Source organism: Balaenoptera borealis (genome assembly GCF_965194805.1).
Source record: "Balaenoptera borealis genome assembly, chromosome: 2".
NCBI classification, from domain to species: domain Eukaryota; kingdom Metazoa; phylum Chordata; class Mammalia; order Artiodactyla; family Balaenopteridae; genus Balaenoptera; species Balaenoptera borealis.
Window position 1 is genome coordinate 173,779,721 of NC_138867.1, and position 15,933 is coordinate 173,795,653.

Sequence of the window (15,933 nt, forward strand, 5' to 3'; positions counted from 1 at the left end):
AAATCTCAGAAAAAAATCATTCCCAATTAAGTTTTATTTTTTTAAAAAAACCAAAAAGCTAGGTGTATTTAACTGCTGTGGTGACATTTCCCATCTCAACGAGGCAAAAGATTACTTACATCTCAGCCTTATAGTGCCTTCATAAAAATAAATGTCAAGTGGGAGGAAGGCTTTTTAAGACAAAACTACACATATTCTGTTCTCTTAGTTACAAGAGCGTCTCCCTTAGTTTATTAACAATTTTTGTATCTTGCCACCTAAGGTATGATCTTTGTTCTCCATCTGAGAAACTGGAATAATAGCAACAACCTTACAAGATTGTTGTGAGGATTAAATTATAGAATGATATTTTAATATGTATATTTTGCATAATATACATAATATGAATTTGTAAATATATAATACAGCTCTTAATCATATTGATACAAAAATGATAACTCCTTACGAGATGGACAGTGCAAACTGTCTTAGACACTGTATGAAAAGAAGTCACCAGTTTCCCTTTTCAGAGCCTTCACAGTTGCTGTTCTTTCTGCCTAGAATGCTGTTCCACCAGGCTTACCTGACCTTCTTAAATAGCAGCCCTTGCCCATCTCTACCTCTCTTTATCTCGCCCTATTTTTCTTCAAAGCTGTTGTTGCACCCCAACCATCAGGTATTTGCTGCTTTGTTTTTATTTCACAGACATTTAATGGTCAAGAGCTCTCTTAGGGACAGAGGCCACCTAAGTGAACAAAACACACAAAAATCCTGCCTTCCCAGAGCTCACAGTGTCTCCCCTGCTAGAATGTGGCTCCAAGAGGTGGGACACTGTCTGCCCTGGTCACAGCTGCTTCCTCGGCACTAGAAAGAGCCCGGCATAGGCTGTACAATCAAAACCTTTGGGTGAAAGAAAGGCCAGTCAGGATTAGGGTGAGAAGAGTGAGGCAGGGCTGTGCCGGTGCAGGATTTGATCCTGTCTTTATTTTAAATATTGATATTTTGTTCTTTGTGGATTTTTGCATTTATTTTGATTTTTTTAAACACTGCACTAAAATGTCTCTCTGGATGGCCAAGGTTTTTGGCACCCCCTTAATCTCTGTTCCAGAGGCGAGGACCTCTCACTTGACTCACCATAGCCCCGACCCTGGTTGGTGGCACCTGGCATGCACTTAATAAATGATGCCTGTCATCAGTTTTCTAATGCCAGGACCTAGCGTGTACGTGGTAGGGACGGGCTACTCACCGTGTAGCTCATCTCAAATTTCCACTTGCACGCCTGAAGGTCCCAGAGACACAGCAGGGCTTCCTCGGACCCACTGACTGCCAGCTGCTCTTTGTGGCTGACCTCCACACAGGTGACTTGGCTCCCGTGGGCCTCCAGAGGGAACACCTTGGAATTCGCACATTCATAAAGGAAGAGGTCTCCGTTGGTCATGCCATAGATCACGTGGTAGTCGGCCAGAACAGCCACACTTGCTATGGTGTCAGGCAGCTGGGTATAGAAGGTGTAGGTTGGCCTGTTGATGACTGGACAGGGGTCCCCGGGGCTGATGTCCAGCACCAGGACGATGTTGTCATAGGCGATGGCCAGGTGCCCCTCGTCCTTACTAAGGGCCATGCAGTTGATGGCTTTCCGGGCTTCGGGAGGAGAGATGCACATCACATCCTGTCTGGAATTCAGGGGGAACACCAGGACGATCCCTGAAACGAGGCTGGTGAAAAGGAGATTGGCCTGCTCAGCGACCTCCAGACACCTGACTTCATTAGAGGTGTCCAGGGCATCTTGCTCCTTGCCTGCCACGGGAAGAAGACTGCATCAAGAACAGATCACAGGGATGCTGGTTCCGAATTTTAAGGATTTAAAAAAATGCTTTCATTACCCATCCTCTTCAACTTGGCTACTGCCAGTTTCCCTGCTTCCACTCTTGCCTGCCAATCATCCAGGCTTTAAAAAATGAAAATCGCAGCATCTCACTGCCTTGCCTAACACCCTCCGAAGACTTCTCACTCCCCTCAGAACAGAACAAATGTACATGCCTTTCCCTGGTCTTCATGGCCTCACGTGACCTCTCATCCCAAATGTTTCCTTTTACCAACTTCTCTAAGGGGCAGGAGAGTAATATTTTTGCCTTGTAGGCTGTATACTCTCTGCTGTAACCACTTAACCTTGCTGGTGTAGCCCCCAAAGCAGCCAAAAACACTATGTAAACAAATGGGTGTGTCTAGATTTGGCCCTTGGGCTGTAGTTTGCTGACTCCTGTCTCATTGCCCTCCACCCTGCTCTATTTCTTTGCATCTTGCTCTGCCCCATAACTAGCAGGCAAGCACCTCAAAATTTGTAACCTCATCTGTCTTGTTCACTGCTAACACCCAGAGCTCAGCCACGAGGCTAGCGCTAAACAAATGTCTGTCAAATCCAGACATGAACCTGAGAGCAGGTTTCTTTTCTCATATTATTTTATCATTAATGAGGAATTTCTACACCTCCACCCACCCATTGGGGATTGAGCAGATACTATTTGTGACACGCCCAGACCCCCTTTACCGGTCAGTTCACCCAGATCCAAGGTCTCCTAGAGCCATTGATTGAAGGAAGCACCTCATTTGGAAATGCCTGGGGGCTGTGCCCACCACCCAGGATGGCACCAGGCCAAGGGCTGCCTGACGTGGGTGTGAAAAGGCTGGCCCCCTTGCTTCAAGATGGGACAACTGTGAAGTACAGTTCACACTCCAGGGCTCCTCATGGGGTCAGGCTGAGCCCACCTCCATGCTCAGTCCTGCCCCTGCCCAGCTTCCTTTCTCCCTCCTGGGAGCTCCCCTCTATACACTACTTGTGCAAATATCCCCATGAGGAGCCCTACCTCCAGGGAAGCCTCAACTAAAACAGGAATTGACCACCAGATAATCGATTACCATATGCTGGAAATTTATAAAATCAGGTCCTGTTTTCTATTAGCCACTTTTAACCTAACTGGAGTGGGGTGTCATGGACTGAATGTTTGTGTCCCACCCCAAAATTCATGTTGAAGTCCTAACCCCGAATGTGATGGTATTAGGAGGTGGGGCCTTTGGAAGGTGATTAAGTCATGAGGGTGGAGCCCCCGCTAATGGGATTGGTGCTCTTATCAGAGGAGACATGAGAGCTTGCTTCTTTCTCTGCTCTCTGTCACGTGAGGACGCAATGAGAATGTGTCTGTCTGCGAACCAGGAAGTGGGCTCTCAACAGACACCAATCTGCCAGCACCTTGATCTCAGACTTTCCATCCTCTAGAACCATGAGAAGTAAGTGTCTGCTGTTTAATCTGCCCCCCTCCTCATTGATGGTGTTTTGTTATAACAGCCCAAACAGACCTAGACAGGGACTCCAATTCTTACCCACACAGATGAGTGTGCTTATATCTTACAAACCTTCTGCCAAGCCCCAAATGGTGATTTTGTTTTTGTCCCCAATTTTAGGGAAGTAAACATAGCTTCCCTTGTGTGACACTGCAGTGAGGCCAGTGTGGTCTAGAAACGGGGTAGAGGCCCTTGGCTTCTGAGCATAGGTGAGATCCCAGACTTTAAAAGGTGAGGACTGATGGGAAGCAGATGCCACCAAGGGCCCACCCCGGGCCAGCAGGCTCACGGGGGCCCCGACGCCTTCCAAGATGTCTAGCAGACTCCCCTGCTCTGATAGACTCCACACCTGAGGACGGAAGCAGAGGGGCAGAGCTGACTTCTTATGCTGCCGTAGCTTGGAAACAGGCTTAAGTTCATCTGTCCACCTAAGGTAAACTTTTAGGCTGTAGTTCGAGGGCCTTCACATCTCCTCACCCCTTCAAACTTCCTTACATCTCACTAATCAGCTACCACAGCAGTTCTCAAAGTGTGTTCCAGGGAACCCCTGGAAGGTACCCCTCCCGGGTGGTTCTGCAAAAAGGGGGTTTTCAGGGAGTTCTGCAAAAGCAAAATTATTTTCACAATAATTTAAGAAGTCGCTTGCCTTCTTCCACCCTCTTCCTCTCATAAGCAAGCAGTGGAGTCTTCCAGAAGCTATGGGACATGTTTATCACAACAGATAGGAGAATGCAGAATCAAATATGAGACTTCTTCTAGTAAGCCAGACAAGAAAGAGGCATGCCAAAATGTTGAAACGATGACACCCTTCTCACGATTTTTTTGGTTTTTTCAGAAAATATAGGTTTTTTTCATAAGAATATGTTATTATGTTAACATGTTATGTTAATGAATTAATGCAGAAGTATTTTTAGATTTTGTCATTTAAAAATTGTAATATGGGACTTCCCTGGTGGCGCAGTGGTTAAGAATCCGCCTGCCAATGCAGGGGACACGGGTTTGATCCTTGGTCCAGGAAGATCCCACATGCTGGGAGCAACTAAGCCCATGTGCCACAACTGAGCCTGTGTGACGCAACTACTGAAGCCCGCATGCCTAGAGCCCATGCTCCGCAACAAGGGAAGCCACCACAATGAGAAGCCCGCGCACTGCGATGAAGAGTAGCCCCCACTCGCCACAACTAGAGAAAGCCTGTGCACAGCAACGAAGAACCAATGCAGCCAAAAATAAATAAATAAATAAATAAATAAATAAATAAATTTATAAAAATTAAAAAAAAATAAAAATTGTAATATGGCAATTATCGATAGATACTAAATGCAAGACAGGATTTGGAAAATGGCATTTGTGGGAAAACTAGTTAAATAGAATCAAAGCCTGTAGATGAGTTAATAATACTGTCCCAATGTGAATTTCTTGGCTTTGGTAATGGGATCAATGTGATATGAGATGTTAACATTGGGGGCAGCTGGATGAAGAGTAGATATATATATCTATATATCTATATCTATATCTATATATATATACCCTCTGTGCTCTCTTTGCAACTCTTCTGTAAATCCTAAAACCATTCCAAAGTAGATAATTTGTTAAAAATATATGAATCATATTGATATAACCCACATAAATGAAAGCTCCTTGAGGATTCTCAATAATTTTTAAAAATCTAAAGATGTCCTAAGACCAGAATGTTGGAAAATTATCACATGCTTTTCTCCCTAGCTTGGAGAACTTTGAGCTTAACAGGAATTTTGCTCCCCTCTACATATCCCTGCTCCACTCTGAAGGCCAAAATCTTCCCAGTATTTCAGGTTTAGTGGGAATGCTATAACCTTCATAGAATATTTTGGTAATTCCCCTCAGGTCTGTCTCTGGGTCCCAGGAGACACCCCCATATCAGGCCCAATGACCTGCTCTGTTTTGCCCGCACTAGTTTTTACAGGTTTCTGTATTTTGAAGCCAAAAGATCCCTAAAGAATCATACTTTCTATTGCGGAGGTGGAGGTGAGGATGACGGGACATGCATCTCTCCCTTACCTGAATGAGTGCATCCCGGGACCCGGTGACAATCAGATTGTTTTCAGGACCAAAACTGGCCGTCTCCACCGTGTCTTCATGTTCAAGGTCGGTGACCATGAATCGATGAAACCCCTGTGAGTCTGCCAAGAATATCTGCATGGATCTTCCAAAACCTAAAACGGCAAAGACTGGGATTACACCTTTCACTCCTTGAGGAGCTTGAGAGTAATTCAATTCAATCAACAAAGATTTTTTTGGAGCACCTACTATGTGCAGGTGGAAAGAATACAGTGGTGAAAAAGATAAGCAAGGCCCCCATCCTCACAGAGCCTACAGTTGGGGGGTGGGGGCACATCAGTGATCAATAATCTCACAGAAACAGTAAAGCTATTTTTTTTAATATACTTTATTTATTTATTTTTGGCTCCGTTGGGTCTTCGTTGCTGCACGCGGGCCTTCTCTAGTTGCGGTGAGCGAGGGCTACTCTTCATTGCAGTGTGCGGGCTTCTCACTGCGGTGGCTTCTCTTGCTGTGGAGCACGGGCTCTAGGCACGTGGGCTTCAGTAGTTGCGGAATGCGGGCTCAAGTAGTTGTGGCTCACGGGCTCTAGAGAGCAGGCTCAGTAGTTGTGGCACACAGGCTTAGTTGCTCCATGTCATGTGGGATCTTCCCGGACAAGGGATTAAACCCGTGTCCCCTACATTGGCAGGTGGATTCTTAATCACTGCGCCACCAGGGGAGCCCAGTAAAGTTATTTATTATCACAAGACTATGAGTTTCCAGAGGGCAGGTTCTGCCTGTTTGGGTGGCTTCTGGTCTCCCAGAACCCAGCACAAAGCTGGACACAGAGTAATATGTTTTGAAGATGGAAGGAAGGGTGGGAGGGCAGGAGGAAGGAAGGAAAATAAAATGATTACAGTTTGTGAAAAGGGCAATGCAGTCAGGGACTGGATGCCATGAGAAAAAAGGGCATAGAAACACACAGAGTGGAGAAGGCAACGTGAAGACGGAGGCAGAGACTGGAGGATGTGGCCACAAGCCAAGGAATCCTGGCAGAAGCTGGAAGAGGCAGGAAAGAAAAAAAAAGGTACTTCTGGCACACGACCCGCCACCACCATCTCGAATCCAAGTGTCGGTGCTGCTGTTTCACACTAGGAACTCCAGTCTTAAGTGTTGGGTGCAAGGACTCTGCACGCGGCACCCTCTGAGCAAGCGAAACTAGACCAAGCACAAAGAAAAGAAAAAGTGGCAGCACAACAGAGTGGTTCAGAAATGCTGATGGATGCTGGAGCCACATGGCTGGCTTGGTATCACAGCTGGACGTTACTTACAGGACGTGTGATGTTGGGCAGTTACTTGACTCATCTAATCTTCAAGCAGCCCTATGTCTTCATATCCTGCCAACTGAAAGCAGCCAATGAGGATGAAGCTGGGTGTTACTGAGTGCCTCTTCATGCTGGGCCTATACTAGGTGCATTATCTAGTTTAACCTTCTTGGCAACTCTGTAAGAATTCCAAGATTTTTGCATAAGCAAGCTTATTATCCACCAGTAGTGTGCAAAACTGTCAAAGTGAAGCAGAGAGAGACCTTCAAGATGGCGGAGGAGTAAGACGTGGAGATCACCCTCCTCCCCACAAATACATCAGAAATACATCTACAAGTGGAACAACTCCTACAGAACACCTACTGAACGCTGGCAGAAGACCTCAGACTTCCCAAAAGCCGTGTGACTGACAGGGTCTTGCTGCTCCGACTGGGTGTCAGGCCTGTGCCTCTGAGGTGGGAGAGCCGAGTTCAGGACATTGGCCCACCAGAGACCTCCCAGCTCCATGTAATATCAAATGGCAAAAGCTCTCTCAGAGATCTCCATCTCAACGCTAAGACCCAGCTCCACTCAACAACCAGCAAGCTACAGTGCTGGACACCTTATGCCAAACAACTAGCAAGACAGGAACACAACCCCACCCATTAGCAGAGAGGCTGCCTAAAATCATACTAAGGTCACAGACACCCCAAAACACACTACTGGACGCGGTCCCACCCACCAGAAAGACAAGATCCAGCCTCATCCACCAGCACACAGGCACCAGTCCCCTCCACCAGGAAGCCTACACAACCCACTGAACCAACCTTAACCACTGGGGGCAGACACCAAAAACAAAGGGAACTACAAACCTGTAGCCTGCAAAAAGGAGACCCAAACACGGTAAGTAAAGCAAAATGAGAAGTCAGAGAAACACACAGCAGATGAAGAAGCAAGGTAAAAACCCACCAGACCAAACACATGAAGAGGAAACAGGCAGTCTACCTGAAAAAGAATTCAGAGTAATGACAGTAAAGATAATCTCAAATCTTGGATATAGAATGGAGAAAATACAAGAAACGTTTAACAAGGACCTAGAAGAACTAAACAGCAAATAAACAATGATGAACAACACAATAAATGAAATTTAAAATTCTCTAGAAGGAATCAATTAAACAACATTAAACGCAACCAACATTCGAATTATAGGGGTCCCAGAATAAGAAGAGAAAAAGAAAGGGACTGAGAAAATATTTGAAGAGATTATAGTTGAAAACTTCCCTAATATGGGAAAGAAAATAGTCAATCAAGTCCAGGAAGTTCAGAGAGTCCCATACAGGATAAATCCAAGGAGAAACACACCAAGACACATATTAATCAAATTATCAAAAATTGAATACAAAGAAAAAATATTAAAAGCAACAAGGGAAAAACAACAAATAACATACAAGGGAATCCCCATAAGGTTAGCAGCTGATCTTTCAGCAGAAACTCTGCAAGCCAGAAGGGAGTGGCAGGACATAACTAAAGTGATGAAAGCATAAAACCTACAACCAAGATTACTCTACCCAGTAAGGATCTCATTCAGATTTGAAGGAGAAATTAAAACCTTTACAGACAAGCAAAAGCTAAGAGAATTCAGCACCACCAAAGCAGCTTTACAATAAAAGCTAAAGGAACTTCTCTAGGCAAGAAACACAAGAGAAGGAAAACACCTCCAATAACAAACCCAAAACAATTAAGAAAATGGTAATAGGAACATACATATCGATAATTACCTTAAATGTAAATGGATTAAATGCTCCCACCAAAAGACACAGACTGGATGAATGGATACAAAAACAAGACCCGTATATATGCTGTCTACAAGAGACCCTCCTCAGACCTAGGGACACATACAGACTGAAAGTGAGGGGATGGAAAAAGATACTCCATGCAAATGGAAATCAAAAGAAAGCTGGAGTAGCAATTCTCGTATCAGACAAAATAGACTTTAAAATAAAGACTATTACAAGAGACAAAGAAGGACACTACATAATGATCAAGGGATCAATCCAAGAAGAAGATATAACAATGGTAAATATTTATGCATCCAACATAGGAGCACCTCAATACATAAGGCAAATACTAACAGCCATAAAAGGGGAAATTGACAGTAACACAATCATAGTAGGGGACTTTAGCACCCCACTTTCACCAATGGACAGATCATACAAAATGAAAATAAATAAGGAAAAACAAGCTTTAAATGATACATTAAACAAGATGGACTTAATTGATATTTATAGGACTTTCCATCCCCAAACAACAGAATACACTTTCTTCTCAAGTCCTCGTGGAACATTCTCCAGGATAGATCATATCTTGGGTCACAAATCAAGCCTTGGTAAATGTAAGAAAATTGAAATCATACCAAGTATCTTTTCCAACCACAAAGCTATGAGACTGGATATCAATTACAGGAAAAAATCTGCAAAAAATACAAACACATGGAGGCCAAACAATACACTACTTAATAACCAAGAGATCACTGAAGAAATCAAAGAGGAAATCAAAAAATACCTAGAGACAAATGACAATGAAAACACAACGACCCAAAACCTATGGGATGCAGCAAAAGCAGTTCTAAGGGGGAAGTTTATAGCAATACAATCCTACCTCAAGAAACAAGAAACATCTCAAATAAACAACCTAACCTTACACCTAAGGCAATTAGAGAAAGAAGAACAAAAAAACCCCAAAGTTAGCAGAAGGAAAGAAATGATAAAGATCACATCAGAAATAAATGAAAAAGAAATGAAGGAAACGATAGCAAAGATCAATAAAACTAAAAGCTGGTTCTTTGAGAAGATAAACAAAATTGATAAACCATTAGCCAGACTCATCAAGAAAAAAAGGGAGAAGACTCAAATCAATACAATTAGAAATAAAAAAGGAGAAGTAAAAACTGACTGCAGAAATACACAGGATCATGAGAGGTTACTACAAGCAACTATATGCCAATAAAATGGACAACCTGGAAGAAATGGACAAATTGTTAGAAAAGCACAACCTTCCAAGACTGAACCAGGAAGAAATAGAAAATATAAACAGACCAATCACAAGCACAGAAATTGAGACTGTGATTAAAAATCTTCCTACAAACAGAAGTCCAGGACCAGATGGCTTCACAGGAGAATTCTATCAAACATTTCAAGAAGAGCTAACACCTATTCTTCTCAACCTCTTCCAAAATATAGCAGAGGGAGGAACACTCCCAAACTCATTCTATGAGGCCACCATCACCCTGATACCAAAACCAGACAAAGATGTCACAAAGAAAAACTACAGGCCAATATCACTGATGAACATAGATGCAAAAATCCTCAACAAAATACTAGCAAACAGAATCCAACAGCACATTAAAAGGATCATACACCATGATTAAGTGGGGTTTATCCCAGGAATGCAAGGATTCTTCAATATATGCAAATCAATCAATGTGATGCACCATATTAACAAACTGAAGGAGAAAAACCATATGATCATCTCAATAGATGCAGAAAAAGGTTTCAACAAAATTCAACACGCATTTATGATAAAAACCCTCCAGAAAGTAGGCATAGAGGGAACTTACCTCAACATAATAAAGGCCGTATATGACAAACCCACAGCCAACATCGTTCTCAGTGGTGAAAAACTGAAACCATTTCTTCTAAGATCAGGAACAAGACAAGGTTGTCCACTCTCACCACTACTATTCAACATAGTTTTAGAAGTTTTAGCCACAGCAATCAGAGAAGAGAAGAAATAAAAGGAATCCAAATCAGAAAAGAAGAAGTAAAGCTGTCACTGTTTGCAGATGACATGATGCTATACATAGAGAATCCTAAAGATGCTACCAGAAAACTGCTAGAGCTAATCAATGAATTTGGTAAAGTAGCAGGACACAAAATTAATGCACAGAAATCTTCTGCATTCCTATACACTAATGATGAAAAATCTGAAAGAGAAATTAAGGAAACACTCCCACTTACCACTGCAACAAAAAGAATAAAATAGCTAAGAATAAACCTACCTAAGGAGACAAAAGACCTGTATGCAGAAAACTATAAGACACAGATGAAAGAAATTAAAGACGATACAAACAGATGGAGAGATATACCATGTTCCTGGATTGGAAGAATCAACATTGTGAAAATGACTATACTACCCAAAGCAATCTACAGATTCAATGCAATCCCTATCAAACTACCACTGGCATTTTTCACAGAACTAAAACAAAAAATTTCACAATTTGTATGGAAACACAAAAGACCCCGAATCACCAAAGCAATCTTGAGAAAGAAAAATGGAGCTGGAGGAATCAGGCTCCCAGACTTCAGACTATACTAGAAAGCTACAGTCTTCAAGACAGTATCTTACTGGCACAAAAGCAGAAATATAGATCAATGGGACAGGATAGAAAGCCCAGAGATAAACCCACGCACATATGGTCACCTTATCTTTGATAAAGGAGGCAAGAATATACAATAGAGAAAAGACAGCCTCTTCAATAAGTGGTGCTGGGAAAACTGGACAGCTACATGTAAAAGAATGAAATTAGAACACTCCCTAACACCATACACAAAAATAAACTCAAAATGGATTAAAGACCTAAATGTAAGGCCAGACACTATCAAACTCTTAGAGGAAGACTTAGGCAGAATGCTCTATGACATAAATCAGACCAAGATCCTTTTTGACCCACCTCCTAGAGAAATGGAAATAAAAACAAAAATAAACAAATGGGACCTAATTAAACTTAAAAGCTTTTGCACAGCAAAGGAAACCATAAGCAAGACGAAAAGACAAGTCTCAGAATGGGAGAAAATACTTGCAAATGAAGCAACTGACAAAGGATTAATCTCCAAAATTTACAAGCAGCTCATGCAGCTCAATATCAAAAAAACAAAAAACCCAATCCAAAAACGGGCAGAAGACCTAAATAGACTTTCTCCAAAGAATATATACAGATTGCTAACAAACACATGAAAGGATGCTCAACATCAGTAATCATTAGAGAAATGCAAATCAAAACTACAATGAGGTATCACCTCACACCAGTCAGAATGGCCATCATCAAAAAATCTACAAACAATAAATGCTGGAGAGGGTGTGGAGAAAAGGGAACCCTCCTGCACTGTTGGTGGGAATGTAAATTGATACAGCCACTATGGAGAACAGTATGGAGGTTCCTTAAAAAACTAAAGATAGAACTACCATACGACCCAGCAATCCCACTACTGGTCATATACCCTGAGGAAACCATAATTCAAAAAGAGTCATGTACCACAATGTTCACTGAAGCTCTATTTACAATAGCCAGGACATGGAAGCAATGTAGGTGTCCATCGACAGATGAATGGATAAAGAAGATGTGGCACCTATATACAATGGAATATTACTCAGCCATAAAAAGAAACAAAATTGAGTTATATGTAGTGAGGTGGATGGACCTATAGACTGTCATACAGAGTGAAGTAAGTCAGAAAGAGAAAAACAAATACCGTATGCTAACACATATATATGGAATCTAAAAACAAATGGTTCTGAAGAACCTAGAGGCAGGACAGGAATAAAGACGCAGATGTAGAGAATGGGCTTGAGGACACGGGGAGGGGGAAAGGTAAGCTGGGACGAAGTGAGAGAGTGGCATGGACATATATACACTACCAAATGTAATACAGATAGCTAGTGGGAAGCTGCTGCATAGCACGGGGAGATCAGCTCGGTGCTTTGTGACCACCTAGAGGGGTGGGATAGGGAGGGTGGGAGGGAGACGCAAGAGGGAGGAGATATGGGGATATATGTATATGTATAGCTGATTCACTTTGTTATAAAGCAGAAACTAACACACCATTGTAAAGCAATTATACTCCAATAAAGACGTTAAAAAAAAAAAAAAAAGGTACTTTTCTGAAGACTCTGGAGGGAGCCAGCCCTACCAATGCCTTGCTTTTGCACCTCTGGCCCCTAGAACAGTGAGTGAAGAAATTCTTGTTGCTTTAAGCCACCAGGTTTGTATGGTAATTTGTTACAGGACATTTGTTTCGATTTTAGAGAGATGAGGAAGCGGCAGGCACTGAAAGAATGGGAATAGCATGGGACAACCAGGAGGTAGGAAAGGCCCGGTGTGTTTGAAGACCAGCATGGAGGCCAGTGCGGCTGGAGCAGAGTGAAGGAAGGGGAGGTGAGGGAGAGGAAGGGGTGTCAGATTTAGCAAAACAACAACAGCAACAACAGCAACAGGGCACCCAGTTAAATTGGAATTTCAGAGGAACAGTGACATTTTTATGAGTATATCCCACAATGTTATGTGGGATATACTTATACTAAAAACTTGATTTGTTGTTTATCTGAAATTTAACTGGGTGTTCTGTATTTTATCTGGCAACCCTACCCAAGGCGACTTAATCTCTTGTGTTCCAAATCCTGTCTGAGTGAATGTTTTGTTGAGAGGACCCCTAGCAGCGCAGGGAGGTGGGTGAAGGCCAGATTATGCTCGGCCTTCCAGGCCCCATACAGGAGAGAGATCAGGCCCCGCTTCTGCTCAGCCAGTAAACGCACCATGGGACACACCGCAGCAGCTGGCAGAGAAACTCAGCTGTTTGTGTGTGTGTGTGTGTGTTTATTGTCTTTTTTGAGTAGGAAGGAAGCCGCCCCCTTACTTTATAAAAAGATCTCTGTCCCTGGAACACCACAGATCACCTGCTGAGTCACGCATTTCCATTGGCACCAACAGCTCAGGTCTGGGTGTGGGTGCTGGGTTAGCATGACCTCATTCAAGTGGATACCCTGTGCTTTCACAGGAGTTATTGCTGACAAGATAGGCAGGCCATCAATTCTTCCAGAGGTTCAGAAATAAAACATTGTTGGTAAATAAACAAACATTCAGCATCTTATTTGAGGGTGCAGAGTCAAGCCTGACTATGAATTCAAATCCCAGCCCCTCCACTTACAGCTGTGTGACCTCAAGCAAGTTACCTAACTTCTCTGTGCCTCAGTTTCCTCATCTATAAATGAGAATAATAAAAGTGCCTACCTCCCAGGGCTATTGGGGTGTAAAGGAATTAACACATGTTAACTGTTTAGGATGGGTTCTAACACATTGTAAATACCCAAGTATTAACTACTATTATTACAAGGTTAACTCTCTCACTGAGGAGTTACGGTATGAGACTCTCTGCTGTGCACCTCACATGTGACATCTCAGTTTAGCCTCAAGACAATCCCTGGATCAAGTCAGGTCACTGAGGGTTGGGGGCTGAGTCTGCCTTATGTCTCTCCATGCTCCCTGTGGAACTACTTTTATTGAATTGTGCTTGAATGATAGCCTCACATGGAAGGATGTTATGGATGAAACATATGTGTGGGAAACTGAAGAAATGCACCAAAATATCTACTGTCCAAGGATATTTGCATTATACTCTTATGCAGTAAAGGATGAGCTCAGCAGGCCTGGGTCGTCCACACCTTGCACATGAAAGGTTTGGTCCTAGTCTGGCTCCTGGAAGGTGACCTCTAAGCCCTTGGAATGTCCTGCCTAAAAAGAGTATCTTTGTTACCCTGAGGCCTTGGGCCACCTGGCATGGTCTATGCTTAGAGTGTGATGTATGGTGGGAGCTTTGCGACATGCAGTATCAGTTTGACCTCAGGGGTGGGGCTGGTGATTAAAGTTAGCTGTGCAGGGATCAGCCGTGTCTACTTGACCATCTACCAGTAAAAAGCCCAGACACCAAGGCTGGGGTGAGATTTCCTGGTTGGCAGTACGCCGTGGATGTTGTCATACATCATTGCTGGGTAAGTAAGCACTGCTTGCAAGACTCCACTGGAGGAGGACAAGCTCGTGCTTGGTCTCTCCTGGACTCTGCCCCATGTGCCTCGTCCTTTTGCTGATTCTAATCTGTATCTTTTTGCTGCAATAAACTGTAGCTGTGAGTGTAACAGCTCTTCTGAGTTCTGTGAGCCCTAAAAAATCATCAGACCTGAAGATGATCTTGGGGACCCCTGAACCATAATTCTATTTATCAATGAAATCCTTGCCTGATCTCAGCTGGCTTAAGATTGAGGTACATCTCGCAAGCAAAGGTTGGTTCCCAAAACTGTAGATGGAAAAACTGCTCAGGCTCCTTCTTCTCACTGGATACTGGAAAGAGCCACAATTGAAACCCAACTGTAACAAGTTTCTAGGTCACTGAGGTCCTCAATGCCTTTGACCTCAGTCTTGATTCTATTTTGTGCCACCATGCTCATTTTCTTTTGTCTTTTGTTCCTGTTTCCCATGCTTTATTTTATACACACTTAAGTCACTTGAAATTCTTTTGGAAACAGGATGGAGGGTACACATCATTCAACCTTCCGTCAGTCAACCTTAGATAAGCATTTATCTACTGGACCTGCACTCTCCAATACGGTTGGCACAAGTCACACATGGCTATTAATGAGGCTGGTCTCAAGAGATGAGCCATAAGTATAAAATACATGCCAGATATCAAAAACTTCACACAAGAATTTAAAAAGTAATGTGAAATATACCATTAAAATCATACTGATTTCATGTTGGGTTTTGGGGTCTATTGCATTAAATAAGATATATCATTAACAAAAATGTCACCTGTTTCTTTTTACCTTTTTAAATAGGGTCAGGAGAAAATTCACAGTGTAAATGTGGCTCACATTTGTAGTTTGCATTACTGGACAGTGCTGGTCGAAAGTGCCTTTGGCTCCTGGAAATGACTTTGTAAAAATCAGACTGATTTAAGGGCAGTGAAAGCAATCTGTATGATACTATAACGATGGATATACATCATTATACATTTGTCCAGACCCACAGAATATGCAACACCAAGAGTGAACCATAATGTTAGCTATGGAGTTTGAGTGAGGATGCTGTGTCAGTGTAGGTTCATCAGTTGTAACAAATGCACCACTCTGGTGGGCCATATTGAAAATGGGGGAGGCTGTGTGTGAGTGGGAGCACAGCCCCACTCACGGGTATATGGAACTCTCTGTATCTTCTGTTTGGCTGTGAACCTAAAACTGCTCTAAAATTTTTTTCTTTTAAAAAAAATCGGGATGTGGAGCACCTCTTGGTCACCACTACCAGGTAGCCTTCCCTGATTGCTTCAGACTAAGGAAAGGGAATCCTGTCACATGTTCCTATAGCCCCTGTTTCTTATCTTGACATAGCACCAACCAGTCTTTCTTGTGGCTGGGGTAGTGTGGGCTGAGTGTACCCTATCCTCTCACCCTACCTCCCTCTATCCCTGTG

General features: G+C 42.9%; 1 protein-coding gene across 1 annotated transcript in view; it reads right to left on the reverse strand.

Annotated features, from left to right (window-relative positions):
* The window catches only part of NWD1 (NACHT and WD repeat domain containing 1), a 62,128-nt gene that overhangs the window by 4,601 nt on the left and 41,594 nt on the right, over positions 1-15,933 (reverse strand). The window contains 3 exon segments of the mRNA XM_082380559.1: positions 1,226-1,776; positions 3,391-3,667; positions 5,356-5,510. Of these exon segments, the coding sequence (XP_082236685.1) occupies positions 1,226-1,776; positions 3,391-3,667; positions 5,356-5,510 (983 nt within the window).